This window comes from Ochotona curzoniae, unplaced genomic scaffold (genome assembly GCF_017591425.1).
Source record: "Ochotona curzoniae isolate NIBS_2020 unplaced genomic scaffold, NIBS_Ocur_1.0 contig_2927, whole genome shotgun sequence".
Classification (NCBI taxonomy): domain Eukaryota; kingdom Metazoa; phylum Chordata; class Mammalia; order Lagomorpha; family Ochotonidae; genus Ochotona; species Ochotona curzoniae.
The window spans coordinates 5,528,708-5,550,694 of record NW_024465654.1 but is presented as its reverse complement, the minus strand read 5'-3'; the positions used below and the strand labels follow the sequence as shown (position 1 = coordinate 5,550,694).

The following is a 21,987-nucleotide window of genomic DNA, read 5'->3' as shown; positions in this document are numbered from 1 at the left end:
AGAAATGTAGAGGGAGGGAATGCCAAGAGTCGATCCTTACCCGCTCAGCGCCACAGATTAACACAGGTTACCCACCCATCACTGACATTCAGGCAACAACCACTTCCTCCCATGTCTCCTCTGCAGTCACTTACAGCCAAAGCTCAGGGTGGCCTCGGTGCTCCTGACCATGCCATAGTTGTTGGACGCCAAGCAGTAGTAAACGCCGGCATCCTTCTGCTTGTCAGGGTTGTTGATGACCAGGTTTCCCCCTACCATGCTGTAGCGGTCACTCGTCAGATCTACGTCGCCATTATTCATCCTCCACCTGGGGGAAAGAGACGCAAATGTCAAACGAAGCTCAGGAGGCCTGGGAACTGCCAGCTCACAGCCTTCCACGTAATCTGGGACCAGCTCTGTACAAAGTCCAGCGCCGACATCCAGAACTCGGCGTGCGTTTCTTTATGCCCGATAATTCTGAGACTGGGACAATGACTGACCCTTTAAATCAGGTACAGAAAGAGAAATAGTCAAGTGTGTGACATATTTCCCCCTCTTTAAAAGAAGTGTTTCAAATGTCTAATTTTTTAAATTGAGTTTGGCTACAGAAATTGGTCACCTGGCAGATACGCATGGCAATGATGAGTAACCATCTAAGCATTTATAATAATCATCAAAAGCAGGTATGTTACATACAGCATTAAATCATTACTCCATCAGAAGCAAATACAAAATTTCAGTATCTGATCCTTTACAGCAAAGTGAGTTTACCACAGAATACTGAAATCACGGATACGCCAAACAAAGAGCATATTTTGACCACTAGAGGACAACCACACAACTTGAAATTGGTTGCACCTGGTTAGTCCTCCCAGTTCAAGCTGCAAAAATATCCATGAGACCTGCCTGGGCCCGGGGGGTGTTGATGGTCATTTTGGGCCTCTTCAGACTTTTCTCCTGCTGCCATTACTTGCAGTAAAGAGGGCTCCCGCCACATAATCCCCGGATGATGGGGATGAGACAGATTTCAAGCAAGCAGATTCCTTAGGCTCTGCCAGACAACGGTGGGCTACAAATAGGGATTTAACTACGCATGCAGAAAACAGGCTTCAATTAAGGTGAACAGCTGCATGATTTAAAAACCATTCTGTTTCAAGCTACCAACTCCTCAGGAGGAGTCTGCGACAGCCACGTAGCATGTTGTCCTATCAGTCACCGCCTGGCCCTTTGGGTAGGCTAAAACTGCCAAAGTGACCCCATATGTCTACAGTGTCTTCTTCGAGGTCAACGTTACGGGGACCTCTTTCGCCATGATTTCTCTAGCAAAGAAGGGAACTTAAAAAGAGCAAGCTGGAACAATCTTACTTTTACATTTTTCAGGCACACTTAATTCCAACCCAATAAATGAAGCCTCGTCACCCTCTCCCATGATGACAGCACCACCGCTCCTGCCTGAATCATGCCAGCAGGGCCAAGGTCTTAGACCTCCCTGGGCCCTGGACAAGGTACACCCACTGGCAGCTCTGTCTGGTAGGAATTTGTCCTCCATTGTGTTGCCTCAAAACACTTACTGCCTGAAATTCATTTCCATGGATCTGATTCTGCCTGTGATGTCATGACATTATCTGATTGCACACTGCTTGGATAAGTCCCTTGGTCTGCGAGTATTTTAAGACATACACCTTATTGTTGCCCATATAGAATCCTGGCCCATGCAAGGCAAGGACGTCAGCCATTAGGCTACTGAGCTGGGCCCCTTGTGCTACAGTTTATGCACCTATTTTGATACCATGAATATGTAGTTCTAGAAGAATGGATGCGAGTTTACATAGATCAGCTAGTAGCTACAGATATTTAAGAAATTTGCTGCGTTGTCCAGAATCTAGATGTGAGAACACTCAAAAAATGACACTTTTTTAGAATTATCCTTACAAGCCTGTTAAGCATAGGAAATAAAGAAATATCATTCATCTGTAGGCCTGAGTTGTGCAGCCCAATGCACAGGAACATGTTTTATTCTCACATCTGGAATTTTAAATTATGCATGATTTGGGCCTGACAAGGTAGCCTAGCAGGTGAAGTCCTTGCCTTGCACATGCCGGGATCCTATATGGGAGCTGGTTCTAATCCCAGTGGCCCTACTTCCCATCCAGCTCCCTGCTTGTGGCCTGGGAAAGCAGTCGAGGACAGCCCAAAGCCTTGGGACCCTGCACCCATGTGGGAGACCCAGAAGAGGCTCCTGGCTTCGGATCACCTTAGCTCTGGCCGTTGTGGTCACTAGGGGAATGAATCATCGGATGGAAGATCTTCCTCTCTGCCTTTCCGCCTCTCTAAATATCTGACTTTCCAATGAAAAAAATCTTAAAAAAAAATTAGGCATGATCGTCATACAGCCTTTTGCATGGATAAAGCAGGATCTCCGTTAGACACATTTTAACAGGGTGATGTCGAACGCTATGAGCCTTATTTGTGCAGGATTTTTGTTATTTGCATCTATTTAAGAACAGCGCCTACGGATGTGCTATTGACAACATTCTTCAACAGCTCTGCACCAGTGTCTGTTCCTACACGCGGGCTTTGCAGAAGCTGGATTTCCCCACAGACCTGGCTTGGAATCCTAGGACCGACCCTCCCCCCCCAGACCGACCCTCCCCCAGAGGGCCAGGGGCACTTACTTGTACACAGGGAAGGGGCTGGCGCGCGCCCGGCAGTTCAGAGACACTTTCCCTTCCAGCGACTCCTCTGGATAAATAGTATTGATCGGCTGCTCTTCAAAAATCGGTCCAAATCCTTTGTCTTCCTCAGAAACTGCAAGGACAAGAGTGTAATTTTATATCATGGCATTTTACAAGTCAAAGGAATTTTCTATATGCTGAAAAAAATTAGTGAAGAAACCGGGAACCAGAACCTCCATTTTCAACTGAACACAGACTTGCATCCATAACCCTGGTGGGGAATTTCCAGGTCCTTTGCCCATAACTCTTCTGTCCTTCTGGCACCACTGCCCCACAAGCACCCTGCTGGGTTAGGCTAAGCTACAGCGACTTCCCAACCAGGTCACGTCTTCACGCCCTAGCCTGTGCCCATCCTCACCCTCTTCCTAGCACTGGCAGCAGGGTTTCCTCCCATAGAAACCCGGTGTTTCCTGTAGCCGCATCACCCATTTCGATCCCCCCAGGACCCCCTTTCACCCCAGCAGGCTTCAGCGGCTCCCTTTCCTGTCTCCACAGCTCCTTGCACAGGTTATGGCACCTCACACACCTGCCTGGGTTTGGGCTAACTTTCTGTCTTATGGATGTGTGGACACGGGAGGGGCTGTGTCTTTAATCTCTGCGCACCACTCTCCTATCAAACTGTCTGGAACACAATCATGTTTTTTTAAAATAAGAGAATGATTAAACAAATATTTTTTGAGATGTGCTTGAGAAATTTGTCTCCATTCTAGATTCATTTTTACTTTTCCTAAATATGTTTTCTGCACTGGCCCCCAGCCACGTTGAGGACAAATTACCACCTGAGGACCCGGTATAGATGTGACCAACTTGTCTAACTCCTGCCCCGCCTGCCCCTGTGGAAACAGCATCCTCCTGACGGTCTGCCCTCTCTGCAAGAGTGATGCCTCCCATGTGGGTGAGGAGGGCAGCATCGACGTGTCGCACTGTGACAGCATCTCAGGGCACAGCTCAACGCCACATGTGCCAGGTGAATTAACAATGGCCTGAAGAGTTGCAAGGGATGAGCCTGCTGACACGGAGCTACTGGGACACTCCGCTGGGTCAAAGCTGGGCTTCAAGCCCCCAGTTTATTTTAAGAGCGGAGTTGATATTCATTTCCTCTTCTCTGTCAACCTTGAAGCTCTGAACTCTGTCCCAGGAGTACTGTCAGGGATAACTCAGTACTGGCCTTGCAAGAGAACACAGAATGCACGTGCTGTACTGTCAGTCTACAGAAGTCACTCAGACTTCCTTCCGCAGCATGGGAAGACTTCAGTGACCTCAGGTGATGACCTGGAAGTACTGAGGCCGAAGAGGAGCTGGTGACGCAGTGCAGGGGTTTACACTGCTGCCTGTAATGCCAGCATCCCTCACTGGAGCCCTGGTTCAAGACCTGGCTGCTCCACTTCCAACCCAGCTCCCTGCCAATGTTTTAAAGAAAAACAAAGACAAAAGATAAAAACAAAGAATGATTATTTTTAAAAGCCATGATCATTTTTAAAAACACATCCTTTTGTTCACTTGGAAATCTACAGATGAGTTCTTAATAAAAGATTTCTTTTGAACTAGTCGAGATCTAGTTTAGACTTCTTTAGATCTAGTCTTCTACCGGCCAGTTTGGCCATAAATATTCACACTCGTCTGACCTCTGATCCTCTCTGACCCCATAACCATGACCCCCACACAGCCCACTCTGTATCCCAGAAGATGCAGCCTCATCATGAACTGAACCGAAGATTTAGAGAAGTGTATTTTCACATTTGGTCTTTGCAATCACACCGTATTTTTTCAGCACCACACTCAGGTGCAGAACTAATGCAATCAGCAGCTGTGTGGTCGGGGACAGGATGACTTCACCCTTCGCACTACATGCAGACAGCCCACGGTAGTCTCACTTTCCTATTTCTAAAAATTCAAAGCAAAATTACAATCTGTGTTTCAGCATTATTTTTAGTTCACTCTGTATCCACTTGAAAACCAAACCCATGTTTCCCTCTGTCATGTCAGTCTGTAAGTTATTAAATGATTTAGCATAAGTATATTGCAAGAAGAGCCTCAGAAAACAAATCGACTTGTTACATGCAAGGACAAAGTTTGAAAAGAGTCCAACATGGAATTTTTTCAACATTTACCATACACAATGGCTACAGGAAAGGAAATAGGGTGAATTCTCTCAAAAGACAACAAACTCTTTAAAAGAGGCTAGATTTAAATTGTCTCAATGCATGTTCCATTCAGCTTCTTAACCTTCATTGCTAATCTTTCCCCATGGATGGAATATGAATATTCTAATGTGCAGGGCTTCAGAGGGCCAGAGTTTTATCGCAGTAAGAGATCATAGCTAAAACCACAAAGCAAGCCTCTGGTGTCGCTGGTGCAGAAATCCAGCATGAGAATGAACACTGGGGTCAAGTTAGGAGAAACGTTAGATGGGCTGATGCTCTCCTCGGCTTTGCCTGTCTAAGGACAGCCTTCGGTGTTTGTCAGCATCACCTACCCTGTGCACCTGAGCTGTGCACCTGGTGAGTGGAGCACCTCCCCACACAGACCCCACGGCTAACAACATCCTTCCTGTGTCACCGCTGTGCCCCCCGGGCAGGACTCTGCCTGTCTTAGTTTGCCTCCTGTCAACTTAATTAATGGAGCCACACATGACCATATCACCAAGCAGTGATAAGTTACTGCTATGCTATGTCAGTCCCACGTTGAGATTTAAAAAACACACTGAAAAGTATGCTAAGTAATTGATGTCAGTCTAACTGAAAAAAAAATTTCAGGAAAGTTGAAGCCAGTACTGCAAAGATATGAGGTATTGCCATCTGCCCTCCTTACAGTCCAGAGATGAGAGAATTACATTTTCAATATTAGCTTTGGATACAATAAAGTTATACCATAACTGTAAGTATAAAAACTATAAATTACAGATGATTTCACTCTAAGCATTTAATACATGCATTTTACTTAAAGAATAGTCAGACTATTAAGATTGCTATAAAATAATCATTTAAAGTGTTCAGGGCAAGCACTGTGGCATTGCCCGTTAATTCACCGCTTGCAGTCCTGGTATTCCATATGGGCACCGGTTTGAGTCCAACCTACTCCACTTGCAATGAAGGTCCCTATGAATGGACGTAGGAAAGCAAAAGCAAACGGCCCAGGTGCTTAGGCCCTTGCACCCACAGGGGAGACATGCAAGAGGCACCAGATTCAGCTGACCTCACCCTGCTCGTTGTGGTCACTTGGGGAGTGGAGCATTGAGTGCAAGATCTCTCTTTCTGTAGCATCAAACGTTAAAACATGGCGTATTAGACATGATGATGTCCTAACTCCCAGTTCAGCAGACTGTGATCTTTGAAAACTGGGTCTTTATAAAGAAACGAAGTTTAAATGAGGTCATCGGGTGGGTCCTAACTCCATATAACTAACATTGTGGGCTTCAGCAGGGCAGTCTTGGGGATTTAACACATGCCTTATACCTCTTAGGCAAGTCTGACAGATGCTAATTACTGAAAGCCAACATTAAGTTATCGAACTTTCATGGCCCATTGTCTCCCAAGTATATCCGACAAGTCTTCACTCCGGGCAGTTCCTATTAACATGCTGCAGAGCACATTTGGAATTCTTGAGAAAATTCCCACTGCAGCCCATATTCCTCCACCGGGTTTTATTCGAGTCACTTCCTCTGTTTAGAATTAGCTCCATTTTAACATTTAAAATCCTTCATGGTTCTCTGCCCGCTACCTCCATCATCACATATGCCTTCACTCGGCACATCCTTTTTAAAAAGCATCATCATAATGTTGCTTTAACAATTTCCCACGCTTTGTGAACAGGTTTGTGAAATCAGAGAATACACCCTAAGATGTAATGCAGTGGTTCCCCGTTTCCCAGGTGGAAGATAGAATGGCTTCAGTGGAATTTGAGCTGGGAATTTTTCATCCCTTTTCCTGTAACTCAGAGTTCTTTTCACTCATTTACCATACATAGCTGCAACTGGGCATGCAGCTTGCAGCACTGCTTAGTCATACTGTTGATTTTTATCCTCCCACTATTATGCACTGATTTCTCTGAGTTACCAGGTTTTCTACATTCGCTGAGAACCCATGGGATCAGCCACTGTGCTGGAAGGTGTCTCTGCGTTGCTTCTGTATTCCTCACTTTGACATATTGGAAGGTCAATGTTCAGGGAAGTGGAGGAGTTAACATGAGATTCCAAAGACACAGCTGACGTCACACACCCAGCCTGGGCTGATTTCTCCAGGCTACCATGTACGCCTCACCAAGCTGCTCCTCCTTCTACGAGATTTGCTCAGGAGTCATTAGGTAGAATGTCCACTCACAGGACTGTTAAATACATTCAATCCATCTTAAATAACAAATTTTAGAACATTTGTATACTTCTAATGGAACTGAATCTTAAAGTTCCAAGTTCAGATTCTCTCTTGCAGCAAAGCAAGAAACTTTCAAGCACAATTTAGACATTTGCAATACTCATAATCTCATTTCAAGTTTAGTACCATGGCATTGCCACAATGCTGAAGGCCACACTGACTATTTCAAACCTGCTTAACATCCTCCAGTTAGATATTTGCTCGTGATAATCCATCCATTCACTTCGACATTCAAGCAAGTTGCCTTATGAGACTAGAAAAATAAGCTTTCAGCATTTTTAAGAGATCTAATATAAACCATTTCTCTTGGCGTCCTGAGGGCAGAAAGGAAATATTATCCAACCTAGAGAAGGTTTTCCCTTTTGCCAACTTACCTCCATGACCATACCTTCTGTGCCAGGTAAACTCTGAAACAAAAGAATAAACAAGGTTGATGTTTAAGTGATTCTTCAAGTTCTGATGCAAACATATCTAGGCAAAAAACTAAGATGCCAAGGTAAGTCTGAGCAGTGGGTGGGTGTCTGAATCCCTCAGCCACGTGGCTGTGGCTGGGGGAACCTGTGCCAGGCCAGGCTTCCTGCTAGGGATCCGCATCCACGGCTGCTGGGCAGAGTAGGGGTTGGTCCTGGGCTTGTCCAAGTCTGAGGTCGGAGAATTTCCTCCATCCACAGCGACCATGCTGGGGATGGATCTCGGACAGCTCTGGGCATGCTCAGGACCACGGCTCTGCCCACCACTGCCATGTTGGTGGGTGCAGTCCAGGTAAGTCTGAGCAGCAGCGCCGGTGTCTGGATCTCCCAGTCACTTGGTTGTGGCTTGCCCGGCCAGGGTTTCTGTTGGGGATCATAACTCCCCATCCACTGCTGCTGAGCAGGGAGGAGGTCCTGGGCGTGTGGGCAGCAAGCTCTGGGGTTTTGCGGGTATGGAATTGCTGTCAGCCAGTGGAGTCTGGAGAGATTTCACCATGATTTGAGTGGCAAGATCAGTGGCAATACAGAACTGCTGAACTAACAAAGCCACTTGAGTAGCGCCCTCAGAGTGTGCCCCACACTGGGGACCCTGGAATGGTTGTGAGGCTGGGTCTGGCTTCTCCTCTTATCTAAACCCTCCCCCATCCCCCAGATATAGGAAGGAAAAAAGACAATATGAAAACAATGGTCTTACTCAATTTCCTCTAGCCCTTGACCCTTCACATCCCAATCAAATATGTAAGAATTACCCAAAATAAAACTTATACAATTAAAACAAAAGATGCCAGCTCATGGTATGAGGGGTTCGCTCTTCATTTCTAAGGCTGAAATGTCTTCACAACAGTACAGATGTGTATTTGTTAACTTTGCACTCTACAGCTGTTAAGCACTAAGGCAGTGCTCAACAGCATCCATGCAAATTTCCATTAACAATATTAATTCTGTTTTGTTCATACAAATGAGACTTCACTACAATAGCTTTTGCATTTCACTTGCATGACAACTACATGGATAAATACATGGCAAATATATGTACGTATATAATGATCGTGATTATAAAACACATTTTTATTAATGATGTTAAAATGATTAAGTACTGATGAAATGATCTTTTTCAGAAAGAGGAGTCAGCACAAATGAGGGCTATTCCTCCCAAAGTAACCAGTATTTCTACGTCTCAACAAATGCACAAGGACGCCTTTCAATTCGCTCCTCACAGCCAGCACCAGGGATGGTAAGGTGAGACAGGTGCAGTGACCCCCGGAGCAGTGCAGCCCAACAAGCACCTCCCCAGTCAAGGTCGTGATGACGACAGTGTGAGAAAAACTGACTGCTAAAGAAATATGAGACAAAACTACGATGCACCTCTCACGGGAACTCCCTACAGCTTCAGACTTGTCTTTGAAAGAGATATGTTACATCTGTCGGTAAGCTGTGCTGGTATTAACACTGTCTTGCATGTTGCAGGTGACTACATACTGTTCGTCATCACAATGACTAAACTGGAGACCTAAGCTTACTGTGTGCTGGACTTCCTTGGATCCCTTCTTGAGGAGCCTTTATTAATGCCCATTGTGAATCCTAGTTAACATTAGAAATGCAACTGTGTTAACTTAAAAGTCTGTTTGGGCAGGCACCCAGTCTAGCAGTTAGGCAGTTAATTAGTAGTTAGTTCCTGGGTAGGGGTCCCAGGGCCACTTCCGACGCTGGTGGGGGGTAGCAATAATGACTCATGCAGCATGCCCCTGTCAGTCAAACAGTGGACCTGGACAGAGTCCCAGCTCCTAGCTTTGACCCAACGCAGCCGTGCGGAGCAAGAGAGAGCAAATTCTTCTTTCTTAGTGTGTGTGGGTGTGTACCTGACTCTCACATGAATACATTTAAAAAATGAAAATAGGTAAGCAATACTATGAACAAGGGGAAAAGGGCTGAAACTCATCATTCTGTAGCCTTGTTCTTACACACTTCAATATTGACTGAGTCCAGGATTCACAGCCTTGAATCTGGATGGGAGAAGTGTCTTATAATGGTGAGCTGTCTATGCAACCTCCCAGCTCCATGCTAATGAGTGTCAGCTTGGGACTGGCGATGACGGGCACACTGACTTGGCAAGAATGAACAAACACCGCCCTTGCCCTCAGAGAGCAGATACTAAATGCTGATGAGTTATGACTTGGAATGTAATGACCTTACCAAAGTGCTGGTTCAAGCCCTGGCTGCTCTAGTCCCGATCTCTCTCCTTTCCTACCTAGGCTTTTGGCGAAGCAGTGGAAAACGGCACCTGCCACCCCCAAGGAACCTGGGATGGAGACTCTGACCTTACCCAGACTGATGCCTGCAGCCCTCTAGCTATGAATCAGTAGGCTCAAGATAGAGCTCTCGCTCTCACACTTGCAACATCTCTCTCCCTCTCTCCATCACTTTGCCATCCAAATAAATATGCCACTGTCACAAAAACTTTTACCCACTTGTTACTAGGCAAGACTAAATCTTGTGAAAACTAAAAGTAAAAAAATAAAATAAAATATAGGTACTATTTTAACATATATGCTTATGCATGCAGGTGTATATATAGTCTCAGATGTCAAAAGCAAAAATTAATTCTGACTTCAAACAGAAACTTTAATGAAATGAAAACACATATCAATTACATTAACATAGTTTATGGAAAAGATGCAAAGGGTATTTCTTACCTGCCATGCAGGTTGTAAAAGATACTACCACAAGAGGACTAACCAGCAACCACATTTTCATCTTGTATATAGTAGAAGTTTGATTCAATTATCCCCAAAAGCAGTTGGATTAAACACCTGCATCAAGAAAAAAAGAGGGGGAAGGAGAAAAGGAAGAACAGTCATCATTGAGGGTGGACACCTGACCATCTATTCTATTGTCCAGTCCTTGTAGGCAGAGTAAGCTGCAGTTTAACTCATTGTAAAGAGTTGGTACAGGGCCCGGCGCGGTGGCGCAAGTGGTTAAAGGTCCTCACCTTGCCGCCCGGGATCCCATATGGGCGCCGGTTCTAATCCCGGCAGCCCCGCTTCCCTTCCAGCTCCCTGCCTGTGGCCTGGGAAAGCAGCAGAGGACGGCCCAAAGCTTTGGGAACCTGCACCCGCGTGGGAGACCCGGAAGAGGCTCCTGGCTTCGGATCGGCATAGTATCGGCCCGTTGCGCTCACTTGGGGAGTGAATCATCGGACGGAAGATCTTCCTCTCTGTCTCTCCTCTCTGTATATCTGCCTTTCCAATGAAAAAATAATAAAAATAAATCTTTAAAAAAAAAAAAAAAAGAGTTGGTACAGTACTAGAGGGTTGGCTGGCACCCCAAGGCTGCTCCACTTGACCATGGCCAATCCCTGAGTCATGCCATGTCCAGGTGTCTATTCTGCTTTAACAAGATACAAATAGCATGCCTGTAAGCATGTTAATACCAGAAAATTTAACTAACGTCAATGTAGGGATTGCTAGAAGGACTCAAAGATATTCCAGACATCACATAATGACAGTATGAAGAAATTACACCAGAAATGCTAACTTTAATGTTAAAAAGCAGTTTGATTAATAATATCTAATGATGTATATTCTTTCTCATCAGCATCACATCTCACATTTACTCATTCAACACAAGCTAAGGAATCAATCATTCCTTGTATCTCATTAGAAGACAACTCATGTTTTAAGGGACAAAATCTTCATTCTTGAAAGACAAAGCTAAACTGTTACTATAAACTGAGCCACAAAAGCATGCTGCGGTCTAATTCTAGCTTTTTCAAACTGCATGAGAGAATGGCCACCTAATTGCTTTCTGAGGTTTCACACAGAGCTTAGAGGACAGGCCGGGCCCAGCGATTTCAGCCTCATTCTTGATGGTAAATCCACATGTGGAAATCAGCGTAAAGAAAAGAGGAAAAAGAAGTAAGAAAGCTCACTTATCAGACGCAATGGGAACAAACCCATGCTGCCTGGTCAGTGAGATGACACGGTTCCTGAACAAGTACCGGCTGTTTTTCATTGCCATTATGCCGCTCCCTGATGGAACGTTTCAAGGGACGTTTGGTCTACTGACCATCAGCTTTATAGGCAAAAGGTAGGGTAGCTTGTGCCTACACAAAGCAAGTTGATTTAGGAAACTTAAAGTAAAATACTGAAAAATTCTTTAGGTCTAGAATGTTCTTTAGCATCTTCTTAGATAATCATAAAGGAGTCATCAAAAAATTCACTGCACCTTTTTGAAAAAAAAAGTGCAATTCAAAATTGCATTCCCCCCAAAATAAGCTTATCTTTTAATTTTATTTTCTGGAACTTTCTGTAGGTACCTTTGATCTGCCAATCATAGTCAAAACATATCAAGGGAAACCAGAAAGCACGTATCTGAATTTGGTCTCATTCATGCTTCTTAAAAAAATATTTATTTACTTATCTAAAGGTAGGCAGAACTATAGAGGGGTGTAAGTAGGGAGACAAAGAGAGAGAATAAAACTTTTCCATCCAGTAGTATGCTACCCAAAAGCCTGGGTCAGTCTGATGCCAGGAACCTGGAACTCCATCTAGGTCTCCCAAATGGGTGGCAAAAGTCCAAGTGCCTGGACCAGAATCTGCTGATTTCTCATGCACATGAGCAGGCAGCTGGATTAGAAGTGGCATGGCCAGGATTAGAACTGGTGTTTATGCCAGTTGCTGGTGTCACAGGGGCTAGCAGCCTGCTGTGCAACATAGCTGGCTCCACCTCACTCAACTTTCAGCATATTACTCAACCTGGCTCTACTTTGTCTCACTTGTCATATATAAAAACAAAAGCTTGTTTCTAGAACTATGAGAGACAAGTTGTGTAAAACACTTATTTGAAAGTATTTGATGAACAATAATGTATTTTCCCACAAGGCCTAAGGGCCAACGGAGAAAGGACCAAGTCCGTTACCACTCCCGCAGTGCTAATTCCTGCTACATACATGTCTTTCCATGTGGATAAATGCACGAGTAAACACATGTCCATCACTGAATCCAAGGGACTACCACGAAGTAAAATGTGGTTTCCTACAGCGAGGATCACAGGTGACACTCCTCCGAAGGCCACTTGGGGAGCGAACCCACAGTCAAAAGATCTTTCTGTCTCTTCTCTCTACAAATCTGTCTTCCGTAAGAGATGCCTCTTACCGGGGCATCTGTCACTTTAGGGATCACTGTGGTTTATAATCACAAACGTATGCTTGAAGAACATGTTCTGCATATCAACATTTTAAAGCATGTTGAAAAATGTCAGTTATTGGGGGCCTGACACAATGGCTCAGTTGGCTAATCCTCTCCCTTCGAGCCCTGAGATTCCATGTGGGTGCCGATTCAAGTTCTGGCTGTTTCACTTTCCATTCTGCTTGTGGCTTGGGAAATTTCACAGTGGGAGATGACCCAGGATCTTTGGACCCTGCACCCAAGTGCAAGACACAGAGGAAGCTCCTGGCTCCTGGTTTCAGATAAGCCCATATTTAGCCCTTGTGGCCACTTGCGGAGTAAAACAGACAAAAGATTTTTGTCTCTTCTCTCTCTGTAAATCTGTCTTTCCAATAAAAATAAACATACATTTTTTAAAATGCCAGTTATTGAGTGCAATTTGAAGTGCCCATCTTCCCATCTGAACACACACATTGTATCCAGGATTACATGTCCTCTCGATGTTCTAACACAATGTTTGCTCCTCTAAATGCTGACTCTTCCACAGGACAGCCAGGCATCACCTTGGCAGCAGGTAATTTATTTCACTGAATGGGTTTCCTGCCATTTGTGTCTAAAAGCATCTGTCACATCGTGTTCCTGCATTTGTCTTCTACGGGTGATCTGTCCTACTGTGTCACTGAGAACCTGTCATTGGAGACCCTGGTCGCTTGCCCCTGCAGCAGAGCTGAAGGCGACCAGCTGAGCCCACTAGGCTAATGCAAGACACAGCCTGCTGTCCAGCCACGGGGCTGGACGCCATGCCACCAGGGCCTTGGCAGAGAAAGACACAACTGAAATCTCCGGCAAAGGAGCATCAGTGACAAGAGCAGCCTTACTGTTCCTTTGTAACTCACAGCAGAGCCAGACGTGAGAATTGCAAGTCCATTCCGAGACAACTGCCACACCCTGCTGACCAGCTCCCCCCAAAGGGCCCCTCTTCAGAGGGACTTCTTTTGCTCCCAGAGCAGGCCTGATGCCAGGCCCTGCAGCTGGGTGCTGCCTCTCTCCAGCATCGGCCACTGGGTGCCCAGAGATGAGCACACCCTAGAAATATGTTCATTTCCAAGAGCCCACAGCTGCATCTGCTCTCCAGCATCTCCCAAACCTCTAACCCAGCATCGTGGCTTTGCAATCACTAATGAGGCGTGGCCCTGCAGCACCTTCCTTCCACGGTTTCTGTTCCTTGCTCCTCACCACCCCCGCCCCTCATTGTCTCTCCTTCCTCTCTTGCAGTAGCAGGGTGGGGTTCTCACACGAGAAATCCAGCTGTACATACAGAAACGCTTTTCTCTGCTAAGCAGGCACCATCCAGCCCTTCTATTATGAGGCAGAAGGGCCTGGTAAATTATTCAAAAAACCCTCAATAATACATTAACAAGAATTTCATCACTGACAGTCACTTATAGAGTATTTGGTATTGCTACTAATAGGTGATAAAATAGTGTTCCATTAGGATCACAAAACTGATATTCTGTCTGTTGCATGGACTGTGGCACATGGTTACTGTCAGAAGTCCGTGGAAAACTAGATTTAAAAGGTGACATTGTTTCAGTGCAAAGGAAGTTGTTACCCATTCATTGTATTCATTTTCTGTGAACTACATAAACACCATTGGCACGGTCATTTATAACGACAGAATGTCAGGGCTCAAGAACACTGAGAACAATATTCACAGACATGAGCAAGTGGCCACATCTCTGCTTTAAAAGACAAAGAATGGATTTTTGGTCCATTATGGCATACACACACACTATCAAGTAGTCGATCCTCCCCAGGGCTCTCCAGAGGTCATAAATAGTGCTTACCATAAAATATGGCCTCTGTGTGACCTTCCTCATCCAGCTGAAGAAGCTCTCAAAGCTCCTAATCCAGGAAGCAAGGCCAGGCAGCCCATCAGCCTCAAGCTCAGGTTGTTCTAGGAGATTCAGAACTGGGAACATGTCCCGCTCTGTCACCCAAGTTCCCTCACCCTCCTCGTATTGGTGGCTTTCTCTCTACAATGGGACCAGGAGCCTCCTTCAGACAATGACAGTGAGCACTAAATAACCTAGGCGAGTAATATGCATATGTGCACACATGACACCTGTAACAGATAGATAAAAGGAGGAGGAAATTTGGAAATGGAATTCGTTTTGAAATTTAAAAGTGCCACTCAGGGCTATTATAGGAAACAAAGAAAAAGAGGGAGGGAGGGAAGAAGGTAAGAGAAGCTGGTGGGGAAGTGAAGGTGAGAGAACCCTGGGCACTTCCAGCTGCACTATCAGCGATGAACAAGAGCACTGCTATTGCTGCAAACGGACAGACTCAAGGGACAACCAACGGCAGAGCTAGCATAAGATCCAGGAGCGCCACACCAGGCACACATGCAAAGGGAATAAAATCCACCGGCCCGAGAGACATCTGCATTCCTGTATTTATCTCAGCCTTATTCACAACAGCTAGGAACTGTAAATCACCTAAGTGTCCATCAACTCAAGTTGACAAAAAAACAAAATGAAAGGCACATGACAAGGCAATGTTGGTTGTACAGTTAGTTAGAAGGACATGGTAAGGTGAAACACACAGGATCTCATTCCTATATGGATTCAAAGAAAAAATGTATAAGAGTTGAGATTAGAGAGTCAGTTATAAACATTAGACAATACCACTCATCCATAAAAATGAAACTCTGTCATTTGCAACTAAGTGGATTCAACTGGAAATGATTAGAAAATCATTATGCTTGGTGAAAAAAGCCAGTGCCAAACAAAGACCATGTCTCGCTGATGTGTGATACGTAACACAGAAGACAAAGCTGGACTCTGCACGACTGAGAAGGACAGCCTGAACTCAATTCTTGCTTGCAGCCTGACTCTAAACTCTGGAGGAACCGTAGGTTGTCTTTATTTTTAACTTGCTATGTGTTGATGTCTTCATCATATGAAGTGTTAAAGTGATTGTGAAATGAAAATTTGCCATGGTTAAAGTCACGACAAATAAAAATGGATATAGAAAGGAGAGAGTGGGAAGGGAATGCGGGCAGCAGGGAGTTTAGGGTGGACAGTACCACTATGCTCCTGAACCTGTACCACGAAATACACGAAATTTGTTCACCTCATATACATAAGTAATAAAAATACAATTCCAGATTATTCCATGAATACTAAATGCTAAATTCTTTAAAAGGGGATGTTACACATTCGAACGCCAAGTTCATTAAGCATTTTACACACATACTTCCACGTTTAGATAGTTAGGTCTACTTGAAATGCAGACAACACAACGTCTTCCAGTTAAACACGGCGTATCTTCATGGACGAGCTCTCCTGCAGACTCTGGGGCTGCTTTAAGCTCTACCACACGTCATTGCTTTAGTTCTCCCTTTCTAGTTCAAAGTCCTTCACGATATTTAAACAGCTCACTGCTATGGTCAAATGTGTTTAGCAGGAGTTTCTGAAGACAACATATCCTGGACCAGGACACACAGCACATAACCAAGGAAAACACCCCCTTTTCTGAAAATGAGTAAGCAGTATGGGGATGTGATTTTTTTCTGTTTGTGAAAAGGGAGTCCCATATTCCTTGGCTGCCACGAGGACTGCGAGGGGTTTCAGACTAAACAGCCTCAGCCGCTGACAGCCGAGTGCACGGGAAGCTCCTTAACGCACCCCACAGCACACTCCAGGAAATGTCACTCCCCAAGCCGTGAATTGCACAGGTTCACAGCCACTGGGAAAAGGGGAAAACCCGAAGGCTTTCTGGGGACACGGATGCCGGCTCAATGGTGGCAGGCCAGCCTCCATCCTGCACAGTTTGCAGTTCTGATAAGACAAAATGCGGAGTGGGAATGCCGCAGACACTGGCCCGAAGGATCAAGGGAGAAGGGGCTGAATGGAATCCAGTGTCTGGAGTGGGAATGCTGCAGACACTGGATCACGCGGGCATGCTCGGGAGAAGGCAGCCTCACAGGGTCGGCAGCTCGGGAGCAAGCAGCAGGCACATGTGCGCAGTGCTCACAAACAGACCTGACCAGTCTCTCAGAGCTTTAGTCTTAGAGGGATGTTGTGCGCACCCTGAAAGCATGCACTGCCCACCGCACCAGCATCTGGAACACTTTCCGGTAAGCAGGCTGAACTTCCTTCTTTCAGTGTTGAAGTTTTAAAGAGATGTAGACTGTGTCTTTGCTCTATAGCATGAGAAAGGATATTTCAAATGTGCTAAAAAAAAACCCAAAACCTGTTTCAGTGTTTCCCAAATTGTGTTGCAGGTGCCCGCTGACTTATTAACATGCAGGTGTGATCCTCAGCGAGGTGGATTCAGAGCATCTCTCAAGGGCAATCAGAGATTCTGGGGAGCAGCTCCACGAGGCACCTCTGCCAGGGAACTGGCAGGCCTAGGGAAGTTTCAGAATTACTTTGGCAGGTGCGCTGCATGAAGGCTGAACGTTTCCAGCACTCACAGAGACAAGCCGGAGGCGACTGTGAGCATGCAAATGTGTTCTGGGGGCACCGCTTCAGCCGGTGCACACTGCAGAAATCAGAAGAGATGTAACATGCATCAATCCACCTCCTGAATTCAGGCCTGTCCTGTGCTTTGTGTGGCATTTGTTCCTGGGGAGAATTCAACATCCTCTGTGTCTACACCCGATTCATGTTGCCACGGGACTTGGAGCACGATATCCTGATGTAGTGCTTTGATTGATCAGATGTGGAAAGGTTCTGTTTCCTATGAAGTTCTGTGGGATGATAATGGCCTGACTAGTTGTGCTGATAACTGGCTGTGTCGCCCAGCTGAGATGACATCGACGGGAGACAGCACGATGCTATGAAGCCACATGCTCTGTGACACACCTCTTCTGTGAATCAGAGCTAAAAGCCCACAGCAGGGTGTGATAAGTCTTTGATAGCAGAATAGAATCCCGTTGCCAAAGATGGGATGTTCAGACATCTTTCCCTTTGCTCACGCACAGGTATGAAAGAACAGGTTTGTGAAGAAATGGTGCCAGGTAGAGGCACTCAGTCAGTTTTCTTCGGGAGTTTGCAAGCCCCGCCGAGGCATGATGTCTGTGTGGCATGGCTGAGTCCCTCCATGGGGAAGCCCATGTCTAACCAGAAAGTCCAACTGGCTGCCACCATCCTGGCTCCAGATGCTTCGCATGGAACCAGGTGTTCACAGAGCCCCCACACAGCCCGCAGGTCAGGCCCTGCTTCCAGCCTCTCCAACTGAAGGATCACACAGCATCTTCCATCTCCTGACAGGAGACCCACCCACAGTGGCAAGAATGAGGCGGAGGACCTGAAACCCCCATCAGTTGCTGTTCAAGCTGAGCAAGCACCCCCAGGAAGACACATTCCTCCTCAGGCATTTAAAATGCCTAATTATTTCTTTATATACATTTTTATGACTATTTCATGGGACTAGCATGAGTGCTGGTAAACCAGAGGAAGGTATTCAGTGTGGAGATTTCTACTGAGAGGCACCTGAACAGCCAAGGGCTCTCCTTGCTTTTGCTCTCCTCCAGCTCACACAATACCACACCATGTGTGTTTCTCTATGTTACCAACATCTGCTGAGTCATTCACTGGGCAACTCAGACGAGAACGCCATTGCTCCCTACTTGACTGGAAGATCTGCTTGAGCAGGAGTTAGAACAGCAATAGTGAAAGAATGTAACAGCAAAGTGAAGGTCCAGTGCATGCAGCACCAGGAGCACCAACAGGAGCAAGGCATCACCAAACGAAAAGCTCCATGTTGGTTTGTCTTGCACAGACAATGAGTAATGGTGCAACAGCATGCCATCACAATATATTCCCCGAATGCATGGTTGGTGGCAGCCCTATTTTCCAAGTTGTTTCAGAGGCTTCCTCACTGGAACAGACCCTGGGAGACCTTCCTGACCCTGGCTGCATATTGATACTGACAACATGGCCATGGGCTCTGGAGACAGCCTGACTATTTTTATTCAAATCTGTACCAAGTATGGATTAAACTGTCTACAGGAGAACAGGCTATACATATATGCCTTCTGTTCTATGACACCGCTACCTGATGGAGTCTATTTCAGCAGAAATGCGAGAGTCAAGAACCAGAGTGAGGGCCTGAAGCCCAGCCCTCGTGGGGTGCGCATTTAACCATTAGGCTCAATGCCTGCTTCTGTCTTAAAAAAAAAAAAAAAAAAACTACTCACAACACTGCCCATTACGCTTTACCTCATCACAACTTGGTCTAAAATCTGGTTAATGAAGAACAGTGCTTTTAACATCCAGCCCCACCACTTCTCTCCTGACGCTGCTAATGCATTAAGTGGACAGATGGGGAGTGGATTTCCTAAGCCACACACCCAGGGAGACAACACCCGCTGGCACAGGCACACACCCACCGCAAGCTGTTGTGAACAGCAGAGTGGGAGGAGGGAAGCCACACTGGCTCACTGTCACAGCAGTGTCCCTCCTGCAAGTGTGAGATGCTAAACGCGATGGCTCATCTCTCTCCTCCTCTGCTTCCCTCTGCTGTCCCTCAGCCCTGTGGTGCTGTCGGCAGTCTCCCCTGCTATGAGACGCTCAATCTGTTTATTAAAGTACTAAGGTGCCTCTCTCCCAAACCCTGCGAACATCTTGATTTCCCAAGTAGTCAGATATTATATTTCACAAAATGTGCTGCATCTCTTTCCCGTTTTAACAACAGAAACGCCAAAGAAAAAAACAACTGGCAGAAGAAAACAAACGCATGTTTATTTGTTCACCATTCGTTTGCTAGCCACCTTTTATGTAACTTATAATTTGTAATCTAGAACTAAACTCCACAAGATGGAAAACCAGAACTAAATTTACTGCTATGTTTCCTAGAAACCGAAGATGACCCATCTGTGACTGCAGACTTGAACTGATTCTAGCATTGTATTTTAACACTTCTAACACATTTTAAATCAACATATCTGCAAGGATTCCAATTTTGAAACATGTAAGTATTTTCACATATTTCTAACCTTGATTAATTTTTTTAAAATATATGCACACATAAGGGAGCTGACAATAATATCACAATTGATTTTAAATCATCCCATACAAAAGGAACCAGCATATAAGTCACTATTTACACTTTAAATTAGCATCTTATGTTCTTGCTATTTTTTTGTGGCCACAAACTCTCAACAATTTGCTGGGAGCCACACAACAGCTGCCCCGGTCAGCACAAGCCTACACGTAGCAGCGGGCAGGTGCACAGGAGTACAGGAAATGCCACCCCCAAGCAGGAGACTTTGCTTTCTGATTCTTGGAGCTAAGGACCCCAGGGAGCAGCAGATGTGTCAGAGGCCCTCTGTGGGGTTTCCTAATCTGCCTGAAGATGAACTTCCGCAAAAGGAATCCCCTTTAGGCGAATCTGGGTGACCAGCCGAACTTAGCTGGGCGCACAGAAGAGGCAGCCAGGCTGACAGCCAGGCCCAGCAGGCTGTCCACTGAGTCCCCATGATGCAGCCTGCCTCACTGTCCCTCCAAGAAGAGGGTTAATGGGAACTCAGGGTTGGTTCATGGGACGAACACACATATCTGCTCTGCTCCTACCGGACCTCACGTCTGCCTGAACACCCCCGACAGTGGAGAGGAACTGCTCTCCCTCTGCTGCAGCACGTGAGGGCCACGGGCACCGTGGAAGTTCGGCAGGGCCGGGACCCTTGCCCGGCTCTTTGCTCAATTATTCCAGGGCCATCCACGACACCTCACAGAAAGCACCCTTGAAGACCAGCTATTCCAGGCGCTTGCCACTGATCTAGAACCTCAAATACAGCTCAAAATGAGGTAAGATTAAAGCACTGATTGGAAAAAAAGAAGTAAAATTGGTATTTGCATATAGTGTGATTATATACTAGGAAGCTGGAGAAAATATATTTAAATGAAATATTAAAATTAAGAGCATTGAAGAATATGGCTAGGAAGAAGATGAATATAAACCAAACAGTAATTTTCTTGTACACAAACAATAACTATATATAAATTAGAAAAATAAAGCATCTACATACTAACCAACACAACAAATTAACTAGCAATACTGTAAAATAATCAGTGTCGGAGAAGAAAGCGCTATGCACACTCAATGAAGGTCCACAAATCGAAAACTCAGAGAAACAAGTTGTTTCCCCAACAAATTTTACTGTTGCTTTCCTCTCAAACTATGTAGATTTTGTCTAGGTCCAAATGGGATCTACCCAAACTTCACAGAATAAATATAAAGGAAAAGAGAAACAGGTGACAAGGACATTACAAACAAGGTATACTAACAGCATTTCCTACCGTGCACTTCCACAAGTCACGGTACAATGCCGTGAACACCGACTTCACAGAGGGAGACATTACAACACGGGGCTGTGAAGCCACCCGCCCCAGGTCACACGGCTCATGCGCTGTGATGTAGAGATTCATGCCGAGATAGATCAGCTTTGGGGACCATGTGCTTCCTCACTGTGCCAAATGGTTTCCCAGACGAAAACACTGAGAAGATTGCCACCACAGAGAGATCCCAATGTAAAATTCCAGAAATAAACGTGTGATGTTCTTCTAAAAATAAGCATGTTCGGCAACAACTAGCATTTCCTGTGTGTCACACCGCTTAAATGATCGCACCTGCCCAGTAATGATCTCACCAGAGCCACAGCCTCGGGGTGCAGGCTCTGCAGCTGTGCCATTTTGGGTAAGACACAGCAGAGGCAGGAGCTTCAGCCCCTTGCCCAAGCTGGCGATGGCTGTGTGCTAAAACCGTGGGACTCGGGCTGGAACTCCGGCTTCTGCTACTACTGCCTGCAGCATCTACTCGAGAAAGAGCTAACAAACAAGGATTATTTTAGTTTATACAAGGCGCCAAGGGAACTTAATAGCTAGATTTAAAAAATCAACAGTTCTTTGAATCTTACTCCACCAAACTAGCACCATCTCAGCTGAGTTCATGGTCAACATATGAAAATAAAACCAGGACAGCTGCTGCGGGGGGATGGAAGAAGGGGCTGTTTGGGTTGCCCCATATCCAGTATCAGAGTTCAAGTTCCAATAAAGCCTGCTCTGCTTCTGAGAGGCAGCTGATGATGGCCCAAGTACGCAGGATGTCCAAACCAGCAGAAATGTCAGCTTTGAGAATCAGCGCCCAGGAGCTCTCCGGTCAACGTGGACCGATGTGTCATCCATCGCAGGATGTAAACCGAAGCAAAAAGCCATCCTGCTTATAATTATATGCTAACTTTCCTCTGAGTGAAAGCAAC

At 45.6% G+C, this 21,987-nt stretch overlaps 1 protein-coding gene across 2 annotated transcripts in view; it reads right to left on the bottom strand.

The window, feature by feature from the left end:
• CNTN1 (contactin 1) overlaps positions 1-10,308 on the bottom strand; it is a 69,828-nt gene extending 59,520 nt beyond the window's left edge. For both annotated transcript variants that reach the window (XM_040978887.1, XM_040978888.1), the window contains exons 1-4: positions 10,248-10,308; positions 7,459-7,491; positions 2,655-2,787; positions 135-307 (exon numbers count right to left, since the gene is read on the bottom strand). In XM_040978887.1, coding sequence (XP_040834821.1) covers positions 135-307; positions 2,655-2,787; positions 7,459-7,491; positions 10,248-10,308 — 400 coding nt within the window. The remainder of the gene's footprint in view (positions 1-134; positions 308-2,654; positions 2,788-7,458; positions 7,492-10,247) is intronic.
• Positions 10,309-21,987: the final 11,679 nt, after the last annotated feature.